The sequence below is a fragment of the Vigna radiata genome, chromosome 8 (genome assembly GCF_000741045.1).
Source record: "Vigna radiata var. radiata cultivar VC1973A chromosome 8, Vradiata_ver6, whole genome shotgun sequence".
Lineage (NCBI taxonomy): Eukaryota > Viridiplantae > Streptophyta > Magnoliopsida > Fabales > Fabaceae > Vigna > Vigna radiata.
Window position 1 is genome coordinate 43787112 of NC_028358.1, and position 24978 is coordinate 43812089.

At 29.8% G+C, this 24978-nt stretch overlaps 3 protein-coding genes across 3 annotated transcripts; all 3 read left to right on the forward strand.

Moving 5' to 3' along the window:
- The first annotated feature begins 5210 nt into the window (after positions 1-5210).
- Positions 5211-7280, forward strand: LOC106771513. The gene has a single exon (XM_014657506.2). It carries the CDS (start codon positions 5272-5274, stop codon positions 7063-7065), a length of 1794 nt encoding a protein of 597 aa, XP_014512992.1. The 5' UTR covers positions 5211-5271; the 3' UTR covers positions 7066-7280.
- A 3990-nt stretch (positions 7281-11270) lies between these two features.
- Positions 11271-13348, forward strand: LOC106771738. The gene has a single exon (XM_014657737.2). The coding sequence runs from the start codon at positions 11315-11317 to the stop codon at positions 13124-13126; it is 1812 nt and encodes a 603-aa protein (XP_014513223.1). The 5' UTR covers positions 11271-11314; the 3' UTR covers positions 13127-13348.
- A 3734-nt stretch (positions 13349-17082) lies between these two features.
- On the forward strand, positions 17083-19191 carry LOC106772812 (protein NUCLEAR FUSION DEFECTIVE 4-like). Its single transcript, XM_014659410.2, has one exon. It carries the CDS (start codon positions 17102-17104, stop codon positions 18881-18883), a length of 1782 nt encoding a protein of 593 aa, XP_014514896.1. The 5' UTR covers positions 17083-17101; the 3' UTR covers positions 18884-19191.
- The last annotated feature ends 5787 nt before the right edge of the window (positions 19192-24978 follow it).

Below are 24978 nucleotides of genomic sequence, written 5' to 3' on the forward strand. Positions count from 1 at the left end.
CTACATGAATAGATGTTTGTTTTCTAAACAATAAAGGAAAATTCTGTACTAAATAGTAAATATGTTGCGTGTTACATTATGCGTTGACTTGATGCATGAGAAAGAAGTATAGATACAGTCCAATTGAATCAAAATTTAAAACCTAGCAAAACAAAATATAATTTTTTTGTTTTCCATATATAGTTTAAAAATTGAACCATCTATCCTAAAAAAGAAAACGTAACAATCTGGGAGGCTTTAGATAAAGTTTTTATGTTGAAAGGTATTCAGATAAAGTTGCTGAAGTGAAATCTCTATCTATCTATATATACTTTATATATTCCATTTAGATATGTATCAAAATTATTGACTTTTTTGCCCATTCAAACTACCATTATAGTATACTTTTGACACTATATATTTCTAGATGAAACATACTTTAAAAGTTGAACCTTTCAAATAAAACAGCTTTGTTATATACATTCACTAAAACTTAAATTGAGCAAAGTTTTTTTAAGATTTTGATGTTAATCAAAGGAACACTAACTTATTTTAATTATTATACTAATATAATCTGTTAGAGATAAGAACATAGAGTGTGTTTAGATTTTCAAAAAAAAAAATATCAAAATCTTAAAGAAAGATAAAAAAAAATGTTTTATAGACACATTTTCAATAACTTGTAAAATAGTGAAATTAAAAATATATTGAAGCATATCATTAATCAATAAAAAGACTAAAATATTTTCATTTATTGATTAGTAGGACATGATCTATTTTAGTCCTTTGATGTGAAAGACAAGTTGACGGTGTTGTGTGACTCTACAAATTGGGAATGTAAGATTATCATTGACAAATATACATACTCAAGAATTTGGTTTTCTGTTTGATTTTTATTCTTGTTCTTTTTAATACACTGATATATACCAACTTTAATATTTTAAAACATATCAGTTTTTTTAATATATTAAAATCAATAACTTAGTAAAAATAATATCAATAATGCAGTATATATAAATTCTTCTCCTGTGGTTGTCGGTCTAAATTAAAATTGAGTTTTCCACAACAAAGTCACATTAATATATATGATTTTTTTTAAAATTGTTATTTAAATTAATAAAAACAAATGTATTAATTACTTGTGTGTCTCTTTTTTTTATTGTAGAAAAAAATAGTAAACTATATTAAAAATAATTATAAAAGTAAATAATTTGTATAATTATTTTATTATATAAATAGTTTATTATTATAAATAATTAAATAAATTTAGAAAGGTGATTAACAAAGGTAAAATTAAAAAATAATGTAGATTTCCGGCGATTTTCAATTTTTGTATTCACTCGTCTGTGAGGAAGTTCTGAGGCCTAAACAAATCAGTTTTCACCAGTGCACAGATGATAAACTTGAAAATTCTATTGATCTGTATAACATTTTTTTTTCCTATTTCTTTATCATAATAGAACAGTTCATGCTAATATACATAATAATAATATTAAAACTTACTTTTTATTCATAACAAACATATAAAAGCAAAACTGAACTACCCGTTTATTAATAAGCAAAAAGATTTTCAATAGAAATCTATCAATGTACACGATAATAGGTTGTATTTTTTGTTAAATAAATAAAATATTTTTATATTTAAAAGTATTTTTTACCTTTACTTTTTTATATAGACATGAGTAATAAAAATAAATTATTATAAATCTTTATATTGAGAATTAAATCTCAATTAAAATTAAATTACGGACTTTTTTTATTACTTTCAATAGTATACAATGTTGAAAATTAAACATTGGAATAAATAGAACGAATAAAAATGTAACAATATACAATTGTTAACAAATATAAAATAAAAATAAAAATTGGATACCAAGATGAAGCAAGGAAAACAAGGAATTACTATAGGTTATTACTATAGGTTGAGAGTTGGTTAATCGGGTACGACTGCATGCTGAGTCGAATGGATCAAGCGGTCAGGGTATGGAAACGAACTTCGCAGTCGATCGAGCACGACAACAGTTAAGCAAAGTTAAAGCATAATCAATACAATAACTTTTATTGATGAGAGATTAATGTTAACAATAATGGTCATTAAAAGGTAAATTAATATGTTCGATTCTTTTAGAGGTTTAATTTCGAGGTAATGGAAGTTCGAGTGTTTTCTACAGATTAGCTCCCTCAAACCAATCGGTCACCCAGAACATAATGGAAATGGACGTCCATTCAATTAGAAGTGTTACGCTGAAGTCATCTTCGTTCCATTTCAACATAAACACAAAGAAACAACCAAATCTCATGTGCATTGTTATCTAATCTAAAATGATTTGATGCATTTTTTATATTAATCAAAATTGACATTTTATATATATATATATATATATATATATATATATATATATATATATATATAATTTGATGATTGTACTTTAATTCTACTTTAATAAACAATAATAACATGTGAAACTATAATTTAAGAGTTATATTTATAAAATATTACTGATGGTGAACTGGGACTTTTTTTTTCATTAAAAAATATATACTGATGAATCTCACTCCCACATCAACGGATGTGGGTATCTTTAACCTAATTTGTGGTTGACGTGAGCCGAGTTTAAGGCAACCGGTAAGTGTTTGATAAGTGGAATGGTTGAGAAATAATAGAAAAACAGATCACGTTGATGCCTAAACCTAATGTTCGGTTGAGAAGCTAAGTTTGGGGAGAACAACCATGTCAGGTTGAAAGCTGTACGAACTACAACATCTCATAAGTCCAATAGTTGACAACAAGTTGAAAGACACAGGATACCTATGACTCTCCTCACCCACGTGCATGCCTATGGACAAACTTATGATGTTACATAGTACCAGAACCACACCACGCAAGTTTCAGTCAATCTTTCACAAGTTTAAAATAATGGTCAGTTGCAACATTTCAAAATAGGACGAAGATTTTTTTTTTAATAATATTTTGAAAATAGATTATATTAAATTATTTTATGGTGTGTTGGAAGACCCACATCGATTAGAGATAAGGTCAATTTATAATATATAAGTGAGGTGCAAACCTCATCTTACAAGCCGGTTTAAACTTAAAATCCACTTTCTAATAATTGTTTCATATATTTAAAACGTATCAATCACGAATTATCATAAGATTGTTAAAAAACATTTTCCTTCAAAATATACTAGATATTTGAAAATATGTTAAACTCGTAATAGTTTATGCTGGTCTTTTAACTCATTTAAAAGTCTTCATGGGTGAGTTCATTGAAGACAAAACAAAATAACAGAGAGCACATAGACAAATATTATTTGTTTATGAATTTTCTACATTACCTGCCTCTGTTCATAATGAGAGAGTTATTATAAGATGATATCCTTCGTCTTCATATTAACATATATTGGTGGACGAAATCAGTTTGAAAACAACTTGTACTTTTTATAGTCATTAGTTTATTGGCCAAATATATTAGCTTAGTAGACAACCCAATACACAGGATTCAAATTAATTTTTAGTTCCTTATCTATTTATTTAATAATAATAATATAAAAAAAATGTTGAAAGTTATTACCTACAAGAAACACAAAGATGTAAACAAATCAAATTGATTAACCAATTAAGACAATGACTAGAAACTATGACCTGTAGCAATAATACCAATAGAAATTGATTACTACAAAAGCTTTACTCAGATTTTCTTCACAAAACAAAATTAAAATAGTGTATAAAAAACAAAATAATATATAAAAGCTATATATCAACATAAATATGATAAATATTAGTTGTTATATAACATTTTATTATGAATTGCTCAGAAAATGTATTTTAGCTTATTTTTTGTGTTTTATAATGTTCAAAGCATGTAGAATATTGTTCATCACTTAATTGAACTCTGAAGTAACCTTAACTTGTTTTTGGTAATTATTTTATATAATGAATTATTAATTTGAATCTTACACTTTAATTTATATTTAAAATAAAGATTAAATATATTTTTTATCTATAATCTATTAAATGATTTTGGATTTAGTTTCTTGAAAATTTGGTTATGTCTTCTTCTTTTTAAAATTCATGCAATCAGACTAAATGATTAATATAGTATTAGTATTTTGTTTGACGTAACAAATGGTAATAAGTGTCAATACATTTTGTTTATGATATATGAAAAATTATTAAATTTAAAAAAATATTATTTAATTTCTACTTCTTCTTTCCAAAGCTTGAGTTTCTCTCTCCAAATATTTATAACTCAACATCATCTTCTTTCATCCTCCAGTCACACAAATCAACACCCACACCACCATTCCAAACTTCTTGCCCCAATTTGAAAAGAAAATTGAAATTAAAGATCTAAGGTTTTCCAAATTTGTGCTCATATAAAGATCATTCTCTACCTTTGTTGTCCAACTTGTTGCACAATTAAAAAATAGAGAGAAGAAAAAACGGACTATTTTTGAGTCATGTTGAAATGTAACCTTATTCAAATATTTTTTATGAAAATTTCCATAAATAATTTACCTCTATCCATCCATAATTATCTATGAATTTAACAATTATTTATATCTTTATTTATTAATTAATCTAATGATATTACAAATTATTTAAAATGTAGTCATGTATCTCCTATGATTACTTTTTATTATAATTTTGGAGATATAGTGTTATTCTAATATTTATATATTTTAAGAATATAAAAATATTTGAATCAAAATAGTTAATAAATGTTATTTTTTAAAAATAAACTACTTATATGGAATAAAAATAATATCTGTTAGTATAATGATAATTATTTTTACTTTTAACATAACATATATAATAGTATATATGATTTCATGAAATACAGATTAAAAATTTAGTATACTTACATGTTAGCATGATATTTTAGTTTTATTCTTAATCAACTATTTAAAAATATAATATAAACAGAACGTTATATTACTCTATGAAAAAAAAATGACATTTAAGATGATTATTAAAATAACATAAATAGTATTAATTATAAAAGAAACGTTATTATATTAAATGAAATAAAAAACTATTAAATTCAATTATACCTTACTCTTTTTATGAAGATGCATATACAGATAGTTTTGTTTTTCTCTTTCTCTGGTGATTCAGCGGTTATCCCAAGTGAGAAAAAATAACAATTATATGAATATTAAGTAGAAACAAAGAGAAAAGAAGTCTATATATATATTTAATACACTCTCTCACACGAGACACACTGTATCTACATAGACACATTGACTTCCATTTCCACGCACAGCAGGTGCTTGGTATCCAAAAACATGGCGACAGGTGCAGTTTCCATGGGTGTGAATGGATGGGGAGACATGAAGAGTCTCACTGTCCAGGTCATCACCGGTCGATGGTTCGTCGTCTTTGCCTCCTTTCTAATCATGGCTGCTGCCGGAGCCACCTACATGTTCGGTCTCTACTCCGGAGACATCAAAGCCACCCTTGGCTACGACCAAACCACTCTNAATCTCCTNAGTTTCTTCAAGGACNTNGGNANNAACGTNGGAGTCCTCTCTGGTCTTATCAACGAGCTCACTCCACCTTGGGTGGTNCTNGCCATNGGTGCNNTNCTAAACTTNTTNGGNTACTTCATGATNTGGCTNTCNGTCACNNAGANAATAGCCAGACCCCAAGTGTGGCAGATGTGTCTCTACATCTGCATAGGTGCTAACTCTCAGTCCTTCGCCAACACCGGTTCCCTAGTCACCTGTGTCAAGAACTTCCCTGAAAGTCGTGGTGCTGTGTTGGGCATTCTCAAAGGCTATGTGGGTCTCAGTGGTGCAATCATCACACAATTGTACTCTGCTATTTACTATGACGACACAAAGGCTTTGATTTTGCTCATAGGTTGGCTCCCAGCTGCTATTTCCTTTGCTTTCCTTCGAACCATTCGCTACATGAAGCCCGTTAGGCAGCCCAATGAGCTCAAGGTTTTCTACAACTTTCTGTATATTTCTCTTGGCCTTGCGGGGTTTCTTTTGGTCATGATTACTATACAGAAAAGGGCCGACTTTACTCAGAGTGAGTATGGTGTGAGCGCCGCTATTGTGATTTTCTTGCTCTTCCTCCCACTTCTTGTCGTTTCTATAGAAGAACATAAGATCTGGCACAGTAAAAGACTTGCTTTGGTTGACCCCTCGCCCGTGAAAATAGTGACTGAGGGTGAAAAAGTGAAACAGAATGAGACTACTAATGGGAACACTTCAGTTACAGCGATTTCCAACGACACCAAGTGGTGGGAAAATGTTTTTAGTCCTCCAGAAAGAGGTGAGGACTACACGATACTTCAAGCGCTATTCAGCGCCGACATGTTAATACTTTTCATAACTTGCATATGCGGTGTTGGTGGAACGCTCACTGCAATAGACAATTTGAATCAGATAGGATCCTCTCTTAGATACCCAAAGAAAAGTATAAGCACTTTCGTATCCCTAGTGAGCATTTGGAACTATATGGGAAGGGTTTTCTCTGGATTTGTTTCTGAACATTTTCTACACAAGTACAAGTTTCCCCGTCCTCTCATGCTTTCTTTAACTCTGCTCTTATCATGTGTTGGTCACCTTCTGATAGCATTTGATGTGCCAAATGGACTTTATGCTGCTTCGGTGATCATCGGGTTTTGTTTTGGCGCACAGTGGCCTTTACTTTTTGCCATTATATCAGAGCTTTTTGGACTAAAATATTATGCAACTTTGTACAATTTTGGAAGCGTAGCAAGTCCATTAGGGTTATACGTGCTTAATGTGAAAATGACTGGGTATTTGTATGACAAAGAAGCAAAGAAGCAACTGGCAGCGTTGGGGCTCGAGAGAAAGGAAGGCCAGCAATTGAACTGTATCGGGGTGGATTGCTTCAAGTTATCCTTCATTATTATCACAGCTGCAACTTTCTTTGGTGCCATTGTTTCACTGATTTTGGTGGCTAGGACGAGAAAGTTTTACAGTGGTGACATATACAAGAGATTCCAGGATGCAGCCACGGTGTCAGAAACTGAAATGGCAGGGTTAGAGAACACCAGCAAGCCAGAGAAAGATGCCAAAAATATGGTGCCAACTCAGAAGTAGGACTAATGGTAAAAGATGATCTTGTTGTAGTCAACCTTCAAACAGAGATTAATTAATTAATAATGTCTCCATAAATATTAGACAATGTAATATGTAACATTATAGTTTGCCACATATATTTTCTTTGCCGTAATGTATACTTTTCGTTTTCTTAGTCACACAAAAGGACGTGCCTCTTTTTCGCATTTATTCTAGAACGAGTAAAATAGAATAAAAGAAACATGATTGGCGCGTTATTGTACTAGTTGACTATTCTTCCTTCGGCTTCGTGGTTTGACGGAACACAAGATCAAATCAAAAAGAATTTTAAAGTTTTCACATTTAATTATAATATGCAAGTGGCTGCATGGCTATTAATGTCTAATTAACAACACTATATATGTTTATCTTCTGTAAGCTAAGCTGTGCTGGTGGATTAAATTATATTATTATTAAAATAAGACTAATTTTAAATACATTCCTGATGTACACCTAAAATAATGTATTATTAAAAAATGATTCTTACAGTTAATCAAGTCAACGTATGGCGCCCTAATCAAAGTTTTATATGTCATGGCACACAACAATTTGTTTTTTAAATATTAAAATAAAGTTCCAAGAAAACACTTGTAGGTAGATATTGTAAATAAGTACGAAAGCACGTGTAAATGGGTTGATACATCTTGGTGTATCATAATTAGAAATAATTTCTTTTAAACCATGTTTATTGGATCCATTTCAACCTTCCTTATAGGTAATATAAGACACCAGTTACATTTCAATCCATTCTACACTAAATCAAAATTTCTCTCCAAATTTAAACGAAAATGCAGAAGCCACAAATTCTAATTACACATTTTTTGAAATTTTTTTTTCAGAAGGTTACTCATTTCTAAATTATTCCAAGTTATGCACGTTTAACCATAGAGTTCTTATGGGTTAGGCTACTGAAAAACAAATGTATTTGTTGATATGAGTAGTCAAATTAATTTCTTTAAGCTATCTTTCAACCGATAGTCTCATTCTTATACAATCTCTGGATCCCTTTCATTCTAGTGTATGTTCGATTCATCCATGTGTCTCTTCCACTGGAAATCTGTTAAGAGTAGCTCCTTATTCGCGCTTCTTGCACCGGTGATCACTTCCCGTCCTTGTCAGTGCCCGAGTGTCAAAGTAACTCTCATTAATTTCACTTACCTAGTTCATAGCGTATAATCCAATTGTGTTAGCTGACAGAGGAAGGAAACAAGGGAATCAAATGTCACCCACATGCATGCATCTCCAATTCTAGTCAAGCCATTAAACTATAACTAATACACGCATCATTATGGTAATTAATATTATATCAATAACATGTGCACAATAAAATATAATTCGATTAACAGTCATACAGAATAAGGAAATTTACCTAAACAAAAGTTGATGATCGGTGGTCGGAGATTTCTTCTCCACCTGCTGGAGGTGACTGGCAGTGGTTTTAGACCCGTTAATTTCTCTAACTAATATTGATTAAACTTATAAATAAAATATGTTTAACTTATGAAAAATCATAATTATACACTTTTAAATTTTTCTATACCTCTTAACACCTGATAAAATATGAATACTTTAATTCATCTCAATTTATTTTACATTTTAAAATAAATTGTTTTTAGTTGAATAGAAAATATGGCGTTTCTTAAATTATATATTTGTCTCAATTTTTAAAAGTTGATAAAATAAAATATATTTAAATTATTTTGTTTTGGATACCTAAAATATGTGAAACTATATTATGACTGAAAAAATAATAAAAAATATTAAATTACAAAAGGTATTGTTGGAATTTATATTCATAGATATAGTTTCGATTTGAACGGCAAACACTTACATTTACTGTAAATTAAAAGATATTTTTCCAACACGTATTTATGGGTATTACTCTAAATCGTTTCAGTTTTGATAAGAAATATTCACAACTGTGTATAAATATAAATAATTTTTCATCATAAGCATGTGTTCCTGACATATTGGTCAAACAAAAGATACTTTTTATTGCGATTAAAGAAATCAAACCATACCATTTTTTAATATGTTTGATTTAACTTTGTTTTTTTATTCAACATCCTCCATAACTGAGAGAAGATTATAAGCAGCCATTAATTATTTGTTGTGATGATTTTTGTAGTCTGATTATCTAAATATATATATATATATATATATATATATATATATATATATATATATATATATATNTATATATATATATATATATATATATATATATATATATATATATATATATATCAGGAGACAGATATAATTTGATTTTCTTATAGAATATGTTATAGGTTGTTGAAAATCACTCATATTTTTAGCCAATGATTATTTCTCAGTGAGTTTTCTACGTTTCTTATCTATTCACCAGATCCAGATTCCACACTAAGGAAGAACCCAATATTCCAGGGTCAACCTCTTTCCAGTTCTAGCCGCCCTGTTGCTTATGAGCGGGTTTGATTTACGCAATAATATGCTTCTATAGCTACAAACTTTATAATTATATTTGATCAAATTTCAACATCTAGAAATTAAAAGTTATGGTATTTTATTTTCATTTTAAATTGAAATTATTTCTTCTTTTTTGAAATTCAAATCACAAAATAATTTTTTTAAATATACTCACATAAACCTAATAAAATATTAGTTTTTGCTATCAATCATTTTCCTTTTAAATATTATACCACAATTTCAATTTTCAGTGACGAATATAAAACGACACTATTATGACTTGATTTTTTTAACGACGACAAGGTCAAATGTTTTTTTATTGCTAAATACAATGAAGAATGGAAGAGGAAAAAAAGAAAGATAAAAACACAATTAAGATACGGAAAATGATATTTTAACATCATTTTTTGACACTATTTTGACACTGCACACGTGTTAAAATGTGATTGGACGATTTCAAATTAAAAAAGTTAAGACAGGGGTATGTTTGGAAGAAAAAAACCAAATTTTTTTTTTAATTTGAAATCGTCCAACCATATTTTGACACGTGTGCAGTGTCAAAATGGTGTCAAAAAATAATGTTAAAGTTTTATTTTCCTTAAGATACAAAGAAGTAGTGTACAGATGATAGAAAAAAGTGGGAAATGGTGGAAATTTGGTGAATGGTATCATGGATATGATATCAAATGATTGATAAGATCCCCGTGACTGTGGCTACAAATCAGAATGACAGCTTACAAAATCACTAACAGATCATACATTTAAAGCCAACTAACAATGTTGCATGTATGTTCGTGGTAACTGATTCCATATATTTAGGAAGAACAATGGTTGCACGTATCATATTGATTTGACATGTTATAGAAATAAAACAATTATATAAAACTAAATTTTAATACTTTTAAAAGAAAAAAAATATCAAATAAACATATCAATTATATATATATATATATATAAAAAAACTCAACTGCTTCAATTTTTATTTTTTTACTTATCAAACAACATTTTAAACTTACACTTAAATTATTTGATATGTTTTAAGAAAAATGTTTTTTAATAATATTTTTTTACAATTTTTTTAGAACATAACAGTTTATATGATTAGTTTAATAAATTTAAAAAGGCCAATAAATAATAACATGTTGCCTATTATCACAAAAAGTTATTATAAAAAGTTAACATATTGGAGTGCATGTTGGAATTAAATTATTTGATATATTTGAATTTAAATATTAATCTTAAATGTCATTTAATACATAAAATAAATTCAATATTATTATATTAAAATTTAAAATAAATATAAATTTTAATTTCACATTTATTATTATCAAATACAAATTATCTAACCCAAGAAATTTTATGGTTGTGCACCTATCATTACACTTTTTCTAAATATTTAAAAATGTAAAAATTACACTTCCCGTATAAATATGTATGAGTGAGTAATATCGAGGCTCACGTTGACTTTACACTTTCATTTCCTATCTCTCTTTTTTATTTTTCCATTTATGTTATCCATCTATTGTATATACTAACTTTGGTGCTATTCATAAAACATTTTCTATAAGAGGTGATCTAATGAGAAATTAAAAACAAAAATGAAAGAGTTATAATAATACATGACTGAGATTGCCTTAAGAAAAGTAACGGTTAACTCTGGTTGATATATTTTTCATATTTTAAAGAGTCAGACACACTATATATATTGACTTGAATTTCCACGAACATGGTACCCTGCCTGGTAGTTATTGTAACAAGCAGGAAGTGCTTGGTATCCAAAAACATGGCAATAGGTGCAGCTTCCATGGGTGTGAATGGATGGGGAGACATGAAAAGTCTCACCGTCCAGGTCATCACCGGTCGATGGTTCGTCGTCTTTGCCTCCTTTCTAATCATGGCTGCTGCCGGAGCCACCTACATGTTCGGTCTCTACTCCGGAGACATCAAAGCCACCCTTGGCTACGACCAAACCACTCTCAATCTCCTAAGTTTCTTCAAGGACATGGGCACTAACGTTGGAGTCCTCTCTGGTCTTATCAACGAGCTCACTCCACCTTGGGTGGTGCTAGCCATTGGTGCTCTGCTAAACTTCTTCGGTTACTTCATGATTTGGCTCTCAGTCACCCAGAAAATAGCCAGACCCCAAGTGTGGCAGATGTGTCTCTACATCTGCATAGGTGCTAACTCTCAGTCCTTCGCCAACACCGGTTCCCTAGTCACCTGTGTCAAGAACTTCCCTGAAAGTCGTGGTGTTGTGTTAGGCATCCTCAAAGGCTATGTGGGTCTCAGTGGTGCAATCATCACACAATTGTACTCTGCTATTTACTATGACGACACAAGGGCTTTGATTTTGCTCATAGGTTGGCTTCCAGCTGCTATTTCCTTTGCTTCCCTTCGAACCATTCGCTACATGAAGCCAGTTAGGCAGCCCAATGAGCTCAAGGTTTTCTACAACTTTCTGTATATCTCTCTTGGCCTTGCCGGGTTTCTTTTGGTCATGATTATTATACAGAAAAGGGTCAACTTTACTCAGAGTGAGTATGGTGTGAGCGCCGCTATTGTGATCTTCTTGCTCTTCCTCCCGCTTGCTGTTGTTTCCATCGAAGAATATAAGATCTGGCAGAGTAAAAGGCTTGCTTTGGTGGATCCTTCCCCGGTGAAAATAGTAACCGAGAGTGAAAGGATTAAACCGAATGAGGCTACTAACGGTAGCAATTCAGTGTCAGCAGTTTCCAACGACACCAAGTGGTGGGAAAATGTGTTTAGTCCACCACCAAGAGGTGAGGATTATACGATACTTCAAGCACTATTCAGCATCGACATGTTCCTCTTATTCATGTGTAGCATCTGTGGTATTGGGGGCACGTTGACTGCAATAGATAATCTGGGTCAGATAGGAAAATCGCTTCGATACCCCAAGAAAAGCATAAGCACTTTCGTGTCCCTGGTAAGCATTTGGAATTACCTAGGACGTGTTTTCTCTGGATTTGTTTCTGAACATTTTCTACACAAGTACAAATTCCCTCGTCCTCTCATGCTTACTTTAACTATGCTGCTGTCATGTGTTGGCCACCTTCTGATAGCATTTGATGTGCCAAATGGTCTTTATGCGGCTTCGGTAATCATAGGGTTTTGTTTTGGAGCTCAGTGGCCGTTACTTTTTGCCATTATATCAGAGCTTTTTGGACTAAAATATTATGCAACTTTGTACAATTTTGGAAGTGCAGCGAGTCCACTGGGCCTATACGTTCTTAATGTGGTGATGACTGGGCATTTGTACGACAAAGAAGCAAAGAAGCAACTGGCAGCGTTAGGGCTTGAAAGAAAGAAAGGGCAAGAATTGAATTGTATAGGGCTTCATTGCTTCGAGTTATCCTTCATCATTATCACAGCTGCAACTTTCTTTGGTGCCATTGTTTCACTGATTTTGGTGGCTAGGACAAGAAAGTTTTACAAAGGTGACATATACAAGAGATTCAGGGATGCAGCCACGGTCTCAGAAACTGAAATGGCAAGCGTCAAGAAGGCAAACGGTGCAGAGAAAAATGAGAAACATGTGGTGCCAACTCATCCTCTTCATCAGAACAGCGACTAGTGATAAAGGATGATGGTGTTGACGATGAAAACTAAATAACAAATACTAGAAAAATGTGTAATATGTTACATTTTCTTTGTTGTCAAACATAGGACGTGTCCTTTTTTTTTTGCATGTATTCAATAACCAGACAAATAGAATAAAACAAACATGGTTGCCGTGTTATTGAGTTAATTGCTACTTTACTGATTTAATTATGATCACATGCAATGCAAGTAACCCTGTTCCGGTTTATGCCTATCATCTCTAATTGTTTTATCTTTTGTTAATAAGCTCCTTAATCATATGACAGATTGGGTCAGTCAAATAATAGCGTAATTGTAAACCGAACTTTACCAGAGTTACCAACCTACAATCAATAAGCTGGTTTAGGCCTTTTCTTCCCACATCTAATAGTCTTTTAGGAGTTTTAAGACCATTAAAAACTTTTTTTTGTTGTACTTTTTAAATATTTTTTAAAGACAAAATCATAAAAGAGTTTTATGATTTAAAACAAGGAAAAAGTCTTTTTAACAATTCTTTTTTGATAATTTTTTGACAACGCATACGTGGCAGTTTGTGATTGGTCCGTTTCAAATATTTTTTTAGAATAAAGTCAAACAAACCAATAAAATTGTGACACGTGTCCTGTTGTCAAAAAGTTGTTAAAAAAAATTGTTAAAATATCATTGTCCTTAAAACAAACACTATTTCATCCTATATAATACATGAATGCATGCATTAGGAAAGGTTTTTTTTTTTTAACTTTTTAGAAAAAATGTTAAAATTTTGAAAAATCATATTTATATTTTTTGTGAAAAACGCAAATCCGTTATTTTAATTCCCACCCTTTTCTTATTTCTTTGTACAATTACTTCTCGTCGGAAACAATAAGTCTAAGATGTGAAATCGGCAAGTTGTAAGCATTTCACATTGGTGTCCACACCAAACAAAACAAAAACTGATAAGTGATCTGCATTTTTGGATATCTGCCAAATTGTCAAAGCCATGTTGGTGACAGAAATAGATGTTCACGGCCGGATAAAACAGAAAAATTATATAGAAAAAAAAATAGTAAAATATCAATTTAGTGATTTGTTGTATTTCGTAGTCATGATAATTAAAGCTTTTGAAAAATATTTATTTACTTTGACGTATATTATTGTTAGCTAAGTTCTCAAACTAGAGATCAATATGAAAAATTAATGGTTTAAATTTTTAAATAAACTCTAAAATTTCGATAAAGCTTTTAAGTTAAATAATTAATATAATAATAAGCTAAAATTTAAGTATGAAACCATTTAAACTGGTGGTATGAAACCTCTTAATGGTTTATTTAGATGACATAAAGGGCCCATTTGACCCATTTTGGTTGCTATGTTACAGCCCATAAGTGGATTGATCAATTTGATATGTGAATTCAAAATAGTCTTTTTACTTTTATATTTTTGTATCTGAGCGACTTTTTAATTTTGAGTGATAAATCAATACAATATAAAAGAATAATTAGACTTTTTTACTTTTTATTAAATAAAATCCACAACAAATAATAAATATATACATGTATTTATTAGACTTAGATAAGGAATATTTTAATATTCACTTATAAGGAGATTAGAGGTGAGTATCATATTATTGATATTAGTATATATTACCGAGAAAAAAATTAAAATAACATTTTAAATATAACTAAAATTAATTATATTTTATTTTTTTAAATTTAATTAAAATTAAATTTTAATTTATATTTAACTTAATTTTTTTATGTTTTATATTTTTTGTAGTTTTATTTATCTCTTTTAAAAAATTATAAAATACATTTTTTCCAAATATATGTGAATTTTAAAGTATTTACGAATATTTTTTAATAAATATCCAACAAATAATAAATGAAAGTTTTTGTTATAAATTGACTAACGAATAGACATTATTAACCTGACTCATTTTCATTCTTTATCCTTTCTCATATTTTTGTTTATACACTTTGTTCTTTTTTAAACATTTCAAATATATGTGTGTGTGTAAATTATAGCAGTTATGTTAAATAGAAACATTTTAGCTGTCATTTTCTTAAGAAGTATCTGTAATTGGTTTCTTCAACAAAAGTGTTTTCAGAATCTTTTAGCATCTCATAATTTTTAATATAGTTAGTTCAGAGTTAAATTTTCTTTTTTTATCTTTAAGAGTAATTATAAACAATGTATTTAAAACTAAACGTGCATGTACAAAAGCAGTCATCGTTGCAAATTAATCCAAACATAATTTTAATTTTAAATATCAAATAATAATATAAAGTGAGATGTAAAACCTCACCTTAGAAGTCGATTTTGTAGAGTTAAGTTAGGCTTAAACTCACTTTTAACTTTCCATCCATTGTCGGGTCGATATTGGATTATCCAATTTTTACTATTACACACAAGATGATGTTTATACCTCGACGTAAAAGGAATGTGTTGAAAGTCTCACATAATATATAAGTGAAGTGCAAACTTCACCTTACAAATTGATTTTGTAGGATTAAGTTGGACATAAACTCACATTCTAACATTTATCATTTATCATTGATATGTTATAAAAATTGTCAAACAATGGTATGTGAAAAATTAATGTGAATTCGTCTTTTTCACAGGTATAGCTCTACAAAGTATACTCGTAAAGTGTCTGTGGTAGGTTTTGAAGGTCGTTTTGTTTAGTTCTTTAATAACGATTAGTGTGGATTTGATGATGTGTTTGATAAATTAGGCATGTGAATTTTGTTACATACATAGTTGCTGGTATTTCTTAGTTTCAATATGGACACTTACGTATGTCATATTTAAGCGGGGTGATACCACAAATTTAGTAAATCATGGTAGCAAAGAGAAATTTCACAAAAATTGGAAAATTTAGTATGTTTGTTAGTTTTCAATTTTTGGATTCTAACGTATATTTAATGGTCTGGATTCAAATTAAATAATTTCTTAGCAGCAGTGTTCACTTTGATAAGTTTGGAATTAATTTAATTGAGTTAAAATTGTTTTTTCTAAGCATATTTTGAAGAAAGTTTCAATTGGTTGGTTCCTCAGTTCAAATATCTTTTAAACACTTCAATGTATGGAGAAATACGTAGAAAAGTAAAAGTTTGAAGAAAAAGCTAAAAATTGAAATTAGTAAAATTGAAGAAATAAAGGACCAAAATAGAATTATTTAAAAATTTAGAAACCGTGTGAGAGTGACCCCACCATTCCCATACACTTGCAGGAGTCCAAATTCAAAAGGTCATTCATTAGGTAGCCCTGCAAATTTGGTCGTCCGTTGACTTACCTGTGTTTTAGGGAGTACCTATTAAGACCGCTGTTCTGTATATGTTTTGCTGTAACAAGATAAAAAATAAAAATAAATTATAAAAAAATATTGAAAAAGAAAAAGCTCATTAATAATGAATAAAATAAAATAATTTTAAATTCATACTATTTTGCTAATGCATCTTAGGACAATGATATGCATTATCTTATAAAAGTATATTTTATGTTTCAGATTTTATTATTTTCAAAAGTACGTTAATTAAATTTCAGAAAATCTGTATATACATGGATACTAGCTAGCAGCACGTGTCCATGAGCTGTTTATGTGAAGTAGATATCTAGAGGTCATTTGCATTCCTCATTTAAATAATAAGTTTAAAAAAATATAAAGCTAGATAAATAGTGTTTCCCAAAAAGTTTAAACTTAAACCAATGCAACCTTGGAGAGTGAACATTTCTCCAATTACATGTGCCATTCTTCAATGTGATAGGTCTTTCTCATAACACAGCCTTATGGAAACCCTCACTCTAAGGTCAAAAAGGCTATTATTTTCATAACTCTTATTTCATATATATTATATTTTATAATTTTTCCATAATAGTAAAATAATATAATATCTAGGAATTATCTTCTTAATTTATATATATATATATATAGATCTTCAAAGTTAAATAAAACCCTGCAACATCGCAAACTCAGTGACTGACAAACATGGCAGTTGCAGTGGGAGATATAGTTAACCCCAATGGCCTCCTCGTCCAAGTCATCACAGGACGATGGTTCGTGGTCTTCGCCTCCTTCCTTATCATGGCCGCCGCCGGCGCCACCTACATGTTCAGTTTATACTCCGGCGACATCAAATACGCCCTGGCCTACGACCAAACGACCCTCAACCTCCTCAGTTTCTTCAAAGACCTGGGGGGCAATGTCGGTGTGCTCTCCGGCCTCATAAACGAGATTACTCCTCCGTGGGTGGTTCTGGCCATGGGTTCCCTCCTCAACTTCTTCGGCTACTTCATGATATGGCTGGCGGTCACAAAAAGAATACCCAGACCGCAAGTGTGGCAGATGTGCCTCTACATCTGCATCGGCGCCAACTCTCAGTCCTTCGCCAACACCGGTTCCCTCGTGACCTGCGTCAAGAACTTCCCCGAAAGCCGTGGTGTTGTGTTGGGCATCCTCAAAGGCTACGTGGGTCTGAGTGGAGCCATCATCACGCAGCTCTACTACGCCTTCTACTACGACGACTCCAGGTCCTTGATTTTGCTCATAGCCTGGCTCCCAGCGGCTATCTCCTTCGCTTTCCTTCGTACCATTCGTTACATGAAACCCGTTCGACAACCCAACGAGCTTAGTGTCTTCTACAAGTTCTTGTATATCTCACTGGCTCTCGCTGGCTTCCTCTTGCTCATGATCATAGTTCAGAAAAAATTATCCTTCTCGCAAAGTGAATATGGCGCAAGTGCCGGGGTTGTGCTTCTCCTGCTCTTCCTTCCTCTTGCTGTTGTTTTTGTTGAACAACGTAAAATCAGGGAGACTCAAAAGCTAGCATTCATTGACCCATCCCCTGTGAAGATATCAGCTGAAAGAGAGCTACCGAAGTCGGCAAACGGTGACTCTAACCCGGTTTTGGGTCCGATTTCAAAGACCGAAGAGACCAGATGGTGGCAAAAAGTCTTTAGTCCACCGGCTAGAGGTGAGGACTATACTATACTTCAAGCACTATTCAGCTGGGACATGATACTTCTATTCGTAGCCGGCACGTGCGGTGTTGGGGGAACTTTGACCGCCATTGATAATCTTGGTCAGATTGGAAGCTCGCTGGGGTACTCCAAGGCTAGCATAAGCACGTTTGTGTCGTTGGTTAGCATTTGGAATTATATGGGTCGGGTTTTTTCTGGATTTGTCTCGGAACATTTTCTGCAACAGTACAAGTTCCCTCGACCACTGATGCTCACGCTGACCCTGCTCTTATCCTGCGTGGGTCACCTTCTGATAGCCTTCGACGTGCCGAACGGACTCTACCTTTCATCGGTGGTCATCGGGTTCTGCTTTGGCGCGCAATGGCCTCTGGTGTTCGCCATAATTTCGGAGCTGTTTGGGCTCAAGTACTATTCAACGTTGTACAACTTTGGCGGTGCAGCGAGCCCAATTGGGCTCTACCTTCTGAACGTGAGGGTGACCGGGCACCTGTATGACAAGGAGGGTCTGAGGCAACTTGCAGCGGCGGGAAAACCAAGAATTGTTGGCCAGGAATTGACTTGTACAGGGGGCAGTTGTTTCAAGTTGTCTTTCATCATTATCACTGCAGCCACCGTTTTCGGTGCCATAATTTCACTGATCTTGGTGGCTAGGACTATTGAGTTCTACAAAGGTGATATATACAAGAGGTACCGTGACCAAGCTGAGGAAAACACAACGACCGCCACGAGCACCGAGATGAAGGTGGTCGAAAGCGGTGGTGAGAGAAGACAAGAAGCCGTGGTGGAGTAGAGTTTGGAGTTGGAAGGAGATTGGAGAACGTGGTGCTTACACGTCAGCGCGTGAGTTAGATAGTGATGAATTCCCAGCCCCACGACATGGATGGCAAACCAAATAAAAGTCTATATAGTGATTGGAAAAACAAGTAGAAACTGATAGACTGACTCAAAATAGAGTTGGGACCACTTCGTTTTCTCTTTTTTAGAGTACTTCAAAATTCCAGGGACTGAAAATTAAAATATAATTATTCTAGGCTGTATATAAATACATACAGCTGCCACTTTATTCAATGAAATACAGTATTCTTCTTGTGGCTACAAGCAGTGGATACTCTTCACCCACGTATACATTGGGAATGGCAGAAAAGTCATTTCAACCCGTTTTGGTTCGCCTCAGTGGCGTAATCAAAGCAGGAAATATTGGCTCTTCTTCTTAATGGTTGGACTCAGTTGACGGCTCAGTCAATTAATTTTTTTTTTAAATTTTGTTTATATATATATCATATATTTCAAAAAGTATGGAGAGTTAAATAAATAATTTTTAAAATTTTAATAGATTAAATAATATTTATTAAGTACATAAATTTAAATAATATTATTTTTATATGTTAAATTGTTGTATCATAATTAATAATTATAACTTAATTTATATATTAAACATTTAATTTATAATGTGAATATATCATATTAATTTTAATTTCTAAATTAGAGTTAAATATGTTTTAATAATTTTAAGTAAAAAATTGAAATCAGTTTATTTTCAAAACTTTAATTAATTTGTATTTTAAAAAGTATGTAAATTTAGTTATTTTAATTAAATTTTATTACGTATTAAATGTGATTTTTAGTAATATTGAAATAAAAAAATGACAAATAGTTCAAACAATTTAAATATTATTATGAAAGACATCAAATAAATTTAATAATTGTTTAAAAAAGTTAAATACATAATTATTTTAAATTTAAAATTTGAAGACTATATTAAATTAAAGAAAAATTAATTCTAATTTTCTCTTAAACGTAATAAGTCAATTACGTATTTAACTCTTTAAATTATATTTTATTTTTCTTAGAAAAAAAATACAGAGAGATATGTGAAGTTTATCTCTTACCCGTCAATTTGATAAGTCCTTTATCTTTTCCCGCTAATTTATCTCTTCCCACTAATGTGATAAGTCAAGCAGAATGAATGAAGGTTATTTCACATTTGAAAATAGCAAACTAGTTTAGAAATTAGTTTAAAAGTTGTATCTTTAAATATAATTCTTATATTAAATATTTTCTCACTGATTTTAAACTTATGATGATTTTTGAAGGAATAAATTTAAGAAATATTAAAACTAACTATCTTGCACAATAAAAATATTGACAAATAAATAAAGATGAGTAATGAACTTAATCTTTTCCCTTTGAATAAGAATAGCAACGGGTTGAGTTAGATACAAATAAAATTATATCCATTATTCGATCGTTATTTGTGCAAGCACTTGTTTAAAAAATATTTACGAATTTTAAAATTTATAAATATATGTAGATATTTTCACAAAATTAAAAAAAAAAAAATATTTTATACATTTTTAAAATAAAATTATAAAATGTATATATAATATAATATAAATTAATTAAGTATAAATTAAAATTTAATTTTAATTAAATTTAACCTGATAAAATATAATTTTATTTTATTTTTAATTAAATTTAATTAAAAAAGTATATACATTATTAATTTTATTATTTTTTATGAATTTTAGATATTCGAATAATATACTATCCCTACTCGACCTGTTTAGAAGCGGATATTAAAATATTCGTTATCTGTTATTAATGGATAATAAATATTTACGAATAATAATTACTCGCGACAAATTTTACCCACAAACGTTTTACTGTACCAATGAATATAAATTAAGTGACAACTTTTTTTAATTGAATATAGACAAAAATGGGTATGTACAATAATTTTAAATTATAAGTTAATAATTTAAAAGTGTTATAAAAAATGGAAAAGGTTTAAAAATTAAGTAATATACAAAACTTATATAAAAATGGAAAAGGTTTAAAAATTAAGTAATATACATAACTTATACAAAATTAAGTTAAAAGGTTTTGTAATTTGTTTTTAAAGCACATAATTAATAACTTGTACTGTTTTTTATAATTATTTTATTTTTCTATTATTATTTGATATTTATATGATTTTTTTATATTTGTTACTGGGGAAAATGTGAATCATTTTAACATTAAATATTTAATAATATTATATTTTATTTACTGCGGTTTTCGTTTTTGTAAAAATTATTTAATTAATACTTAAAAGAGTGCAAAAATTAATACAGGTACTTCTTTCCCAGTCGAGAGAGGGAAAAGACAACAAATTTTATACTTAATTATCTGAATGGAAATGAATTGGATTCTTAATTTCATACGAAAATAGAGAAACTCATACTTATCCAGTTCCACTGTCATTCTTACAAAATCATAAATATTAGAATGACATTGATACAGAATTTTATAATTATGATATTTAAAGAATTCAAATAGCATAATTAAAATTTAAATTACTAAAATTATGCAAATTTAATATATGAAAATTTAAATTTGATTGAACAAAAAATTATTAACTGTTGACTTTTGCTCTTCATCTGTAAAAAAAACACATTTTGTAAGTACGTGTTAATAACAATAGTCAGAAATTTGCTCTTCATTTTGTAAAAAGAAACACATTTTGTAACACATTTTGTAAGTACATGTTAAAAACATCATACATTCTAGTGTTGAAGTGAAATTTAAAGGTGTTAATACATACGGCTACTTTAATTATAAATTATGTTCAAATTACCAAACACGTCTCTTATCTACTTTATGCATCTAATTGTTTTGTATGTTATTTATATATGAAATAATTTATCTTAATTTTGCTTTTGATTTGTTTTTTTTTTTCTTTTTCCAACAATTGTAAAAGATATTTGGTAAGGAATTTTGGTTTATGTTTTAAACACGAGAGATACTCATGGTACTAAAAGTATGATTAAATTGAATTTTATCATTTATTCAACATGGAAATCTAATAAAAAAAATTGTTATTTTACAAAAGCATGTATGATCTTATTCAAAAACATTGATTTAAATCAATTTATACATGTGAGAGAATCAAAATGAAATAAATATATAATTAAACTACTGTCTTTTTCTCTTTCTCTGAAAGCATGATGTAAATGCATTATTTTAATTTGCATAATAAATGGTAACTTACAAAGAAAAATACCTCAATTTTTTTTCTCAAGTAAATCAATACGAATTTAATAAATTAGTGAAACACCCGATAACTCAATCATATATTTATTTAATCACGTTTAAAAGAAAGTTGAACTAATAATGTGTATTTGATTATCCTATAATCGTAACAATACGTTTAAATTATCAATTTTTTTAACATGATAACATTATTTTCACTGCTGATACCAAATTTTAAAATATTTTCAAATAAAATAAGTATTTAAACTATTAATTACAAACTTATTGAAAATTAATTAATAAATAGGTTTTTGAATTATGAAAATTTTAATAACACTTGATTTTGGCTTATTTTATTTATTTTTACTTGTATCAGCTTTTAAAAGCACATTATAATTTTGATTTTGCCTCACTGGAAAGGAGACTAGAAAGGATGCAGTTCCAATTTTTTTTTCTTCGATTTCTCTATTTCTTTCTTTGTTCACTTTTTGTATTTTCCCAAAATAATTAACGAAAATATATCTATTTTATTGGGCCGGCCCAATTCTTTCAAAATCGATAGAGGCTTTTCCTTTTACATCTTTTTTATATCTTTTTGCACCTTATTTATTTTAAAATGACCATTTTATCACTTCTATTTCACGACAGTTGTGATTTTTAAATTACCATTTTATTATTTCCATTCCATAACAGTTATGATTTTCAAATTATCTTTTAAATCTCTAATGTGTAGGTTTTCTAGATTGAAAAGTTTGAAAGTTTTCTAAACAGAGTGCTCTAAAATCATAATTCAAGTTCCAACATAATTTTGGATTATAAGTTTTAGAAAGCAAAATATAACTTTGTGAAAGTTAAACAAATATCGTTGGAAGAATTCTATATTATGTCATAATAACAGTATATTTTGAATTTGATTTTTATCAATTCAGAAATGGTAAGTTTTTACTTTTAGATTGATTAATTCAATATCAATTTATTTCATTTTCAAATTTTATAAAGTAGAAATTTGAATATATATATATATATATATATATATATATATATATATCAAAACTACCTGAGTATTTTTCGGAAACTCATTTTCATCTTTTGACAATCATGTTGTATGTTAAATGTAAGACCGATATAAGAAGGTAGTGTTAAGAAGGTGAATGAAAAACAATTGATATTATTATTTTATTTAAATTTTGAAAATGCATAAGGTAATAGTCATAGGTTTAAAGATGTTCAGTTTAGTCTCCACTTTTAAAAATGTAAACTTTTAGTTCGTAAGTTATACAAAATGTATCAAATGAGTCATTTTTTGATGTTCATGATCAAAGTACAAAAAACAATCTAAAGTGTTGTTATTATTAAAAAACAAATCAGAGCAATATAAAGATGTAATAGTTGTTAAGAAACAACCAAGAACAGTATTTTAAGTCAAAAAATGACTCATTTGATACATTTTTTATAACTTAGAAACCAAAGAATTACATTTATAAAATCGGAGACTAAACTGAACATCAATTTATAACTTAAAACATGAAAAAGAGATTTAAATCATAATAATATTTGCAGTATTATTCCAGCAGTAATGGTGTGTGCATTTGTAAGGGCGTCTGAGGCCCTGAATTCAATTTCTGTTTTACGAATTTTCTGATTGGAGGGTGGTAGGTCCCACTGACGTGAGAGTTAACATGGTATCGTTGCAGAGAGAGAAAGTGTATTTTTTAATTACCTTTTTCATGGCTTTTAGATGAGAGAGAAACGTGTAGCTTGGTTGCATTTTGGTCTTTTACACTTCCAGCAAGGGGTTTCCTTATTTGAAAATATACTGAGGGACGGGTTTTACAAAATGAGTTGTTCTACTAAAAATTACATTACGTAAATCTTCCAATAGGATTGGACATCCATCATAGTTTTCCTTTTTGTTTATGAGTGAAGGAATTGAGAGAAAGGGTGGTGGTAATTTAGGTTGGACTCATATGTCTTATTCTCGAATTCTAAAGAAAAGAAGAGATTAGAATTAATTTTTCATGATGAAATATATTCCAGGAAGTGTTTTAAAAAGAGAAAGAAAGCAAAATGGAAGATGTGTAGGCACGTGAATATAGGCATATATATTTTTGTTGCATAGGGTTACAGGGGCTGTCATGGAAGGGGTCTTATTTTGCTTTAAGTGTTAAGTATTTTATGATGGTGAAGAAGTATATTGTTTGAAATAGACTAAAGGTTTAAATGTTAATAGGACAATGATATTTTAACAACTTTTTGACAACAGGATACGTGTTACTATTTTATTGATTTGTTTAAATCTATTCTAAAATAATATTTAAAACAGATCAATCACAAATTATCACGTATGCATTATCAAAAAATTATTAAAAAATAATTGTTAAAAAGCTTTTTTTTTTTTCGTAAAAAGCAAGTAACTGCGGAATGTTGTTTTTTCGCATCCATTCTAATATGTCGCGATTTGAAGAAAATGAAAAGAAAATCTCTTTTTCGCCCTGACAGAATTGCCATACAAGTCTCATGGTAGTGCTTCAACTACTTCAATTTTCTTTAATTCCTCGTTTTCTTATTCTTCAACACAGTGTTCTACTGTGCCTAAAAATATAACTTCAGTTGTGTAGTGAATATATGCATGTAATTTCACCATGGCTTGATAAGACGTTAACGCGTCACAAATGTTGCCACGTAGTTCACGAAGACGAAACTTTCATTTTATTATAATTAGATGATTGTATTACATAAATTTAATTATATTCTATTATATAAAACTTGTTATTTACTTCTTATTTACAATTATATAAAACTTCTTATTGTATTTTAATTATATTTAATTGTATTACTTGTTATTTACAATTAAAAATAAATTCATTTTACTAA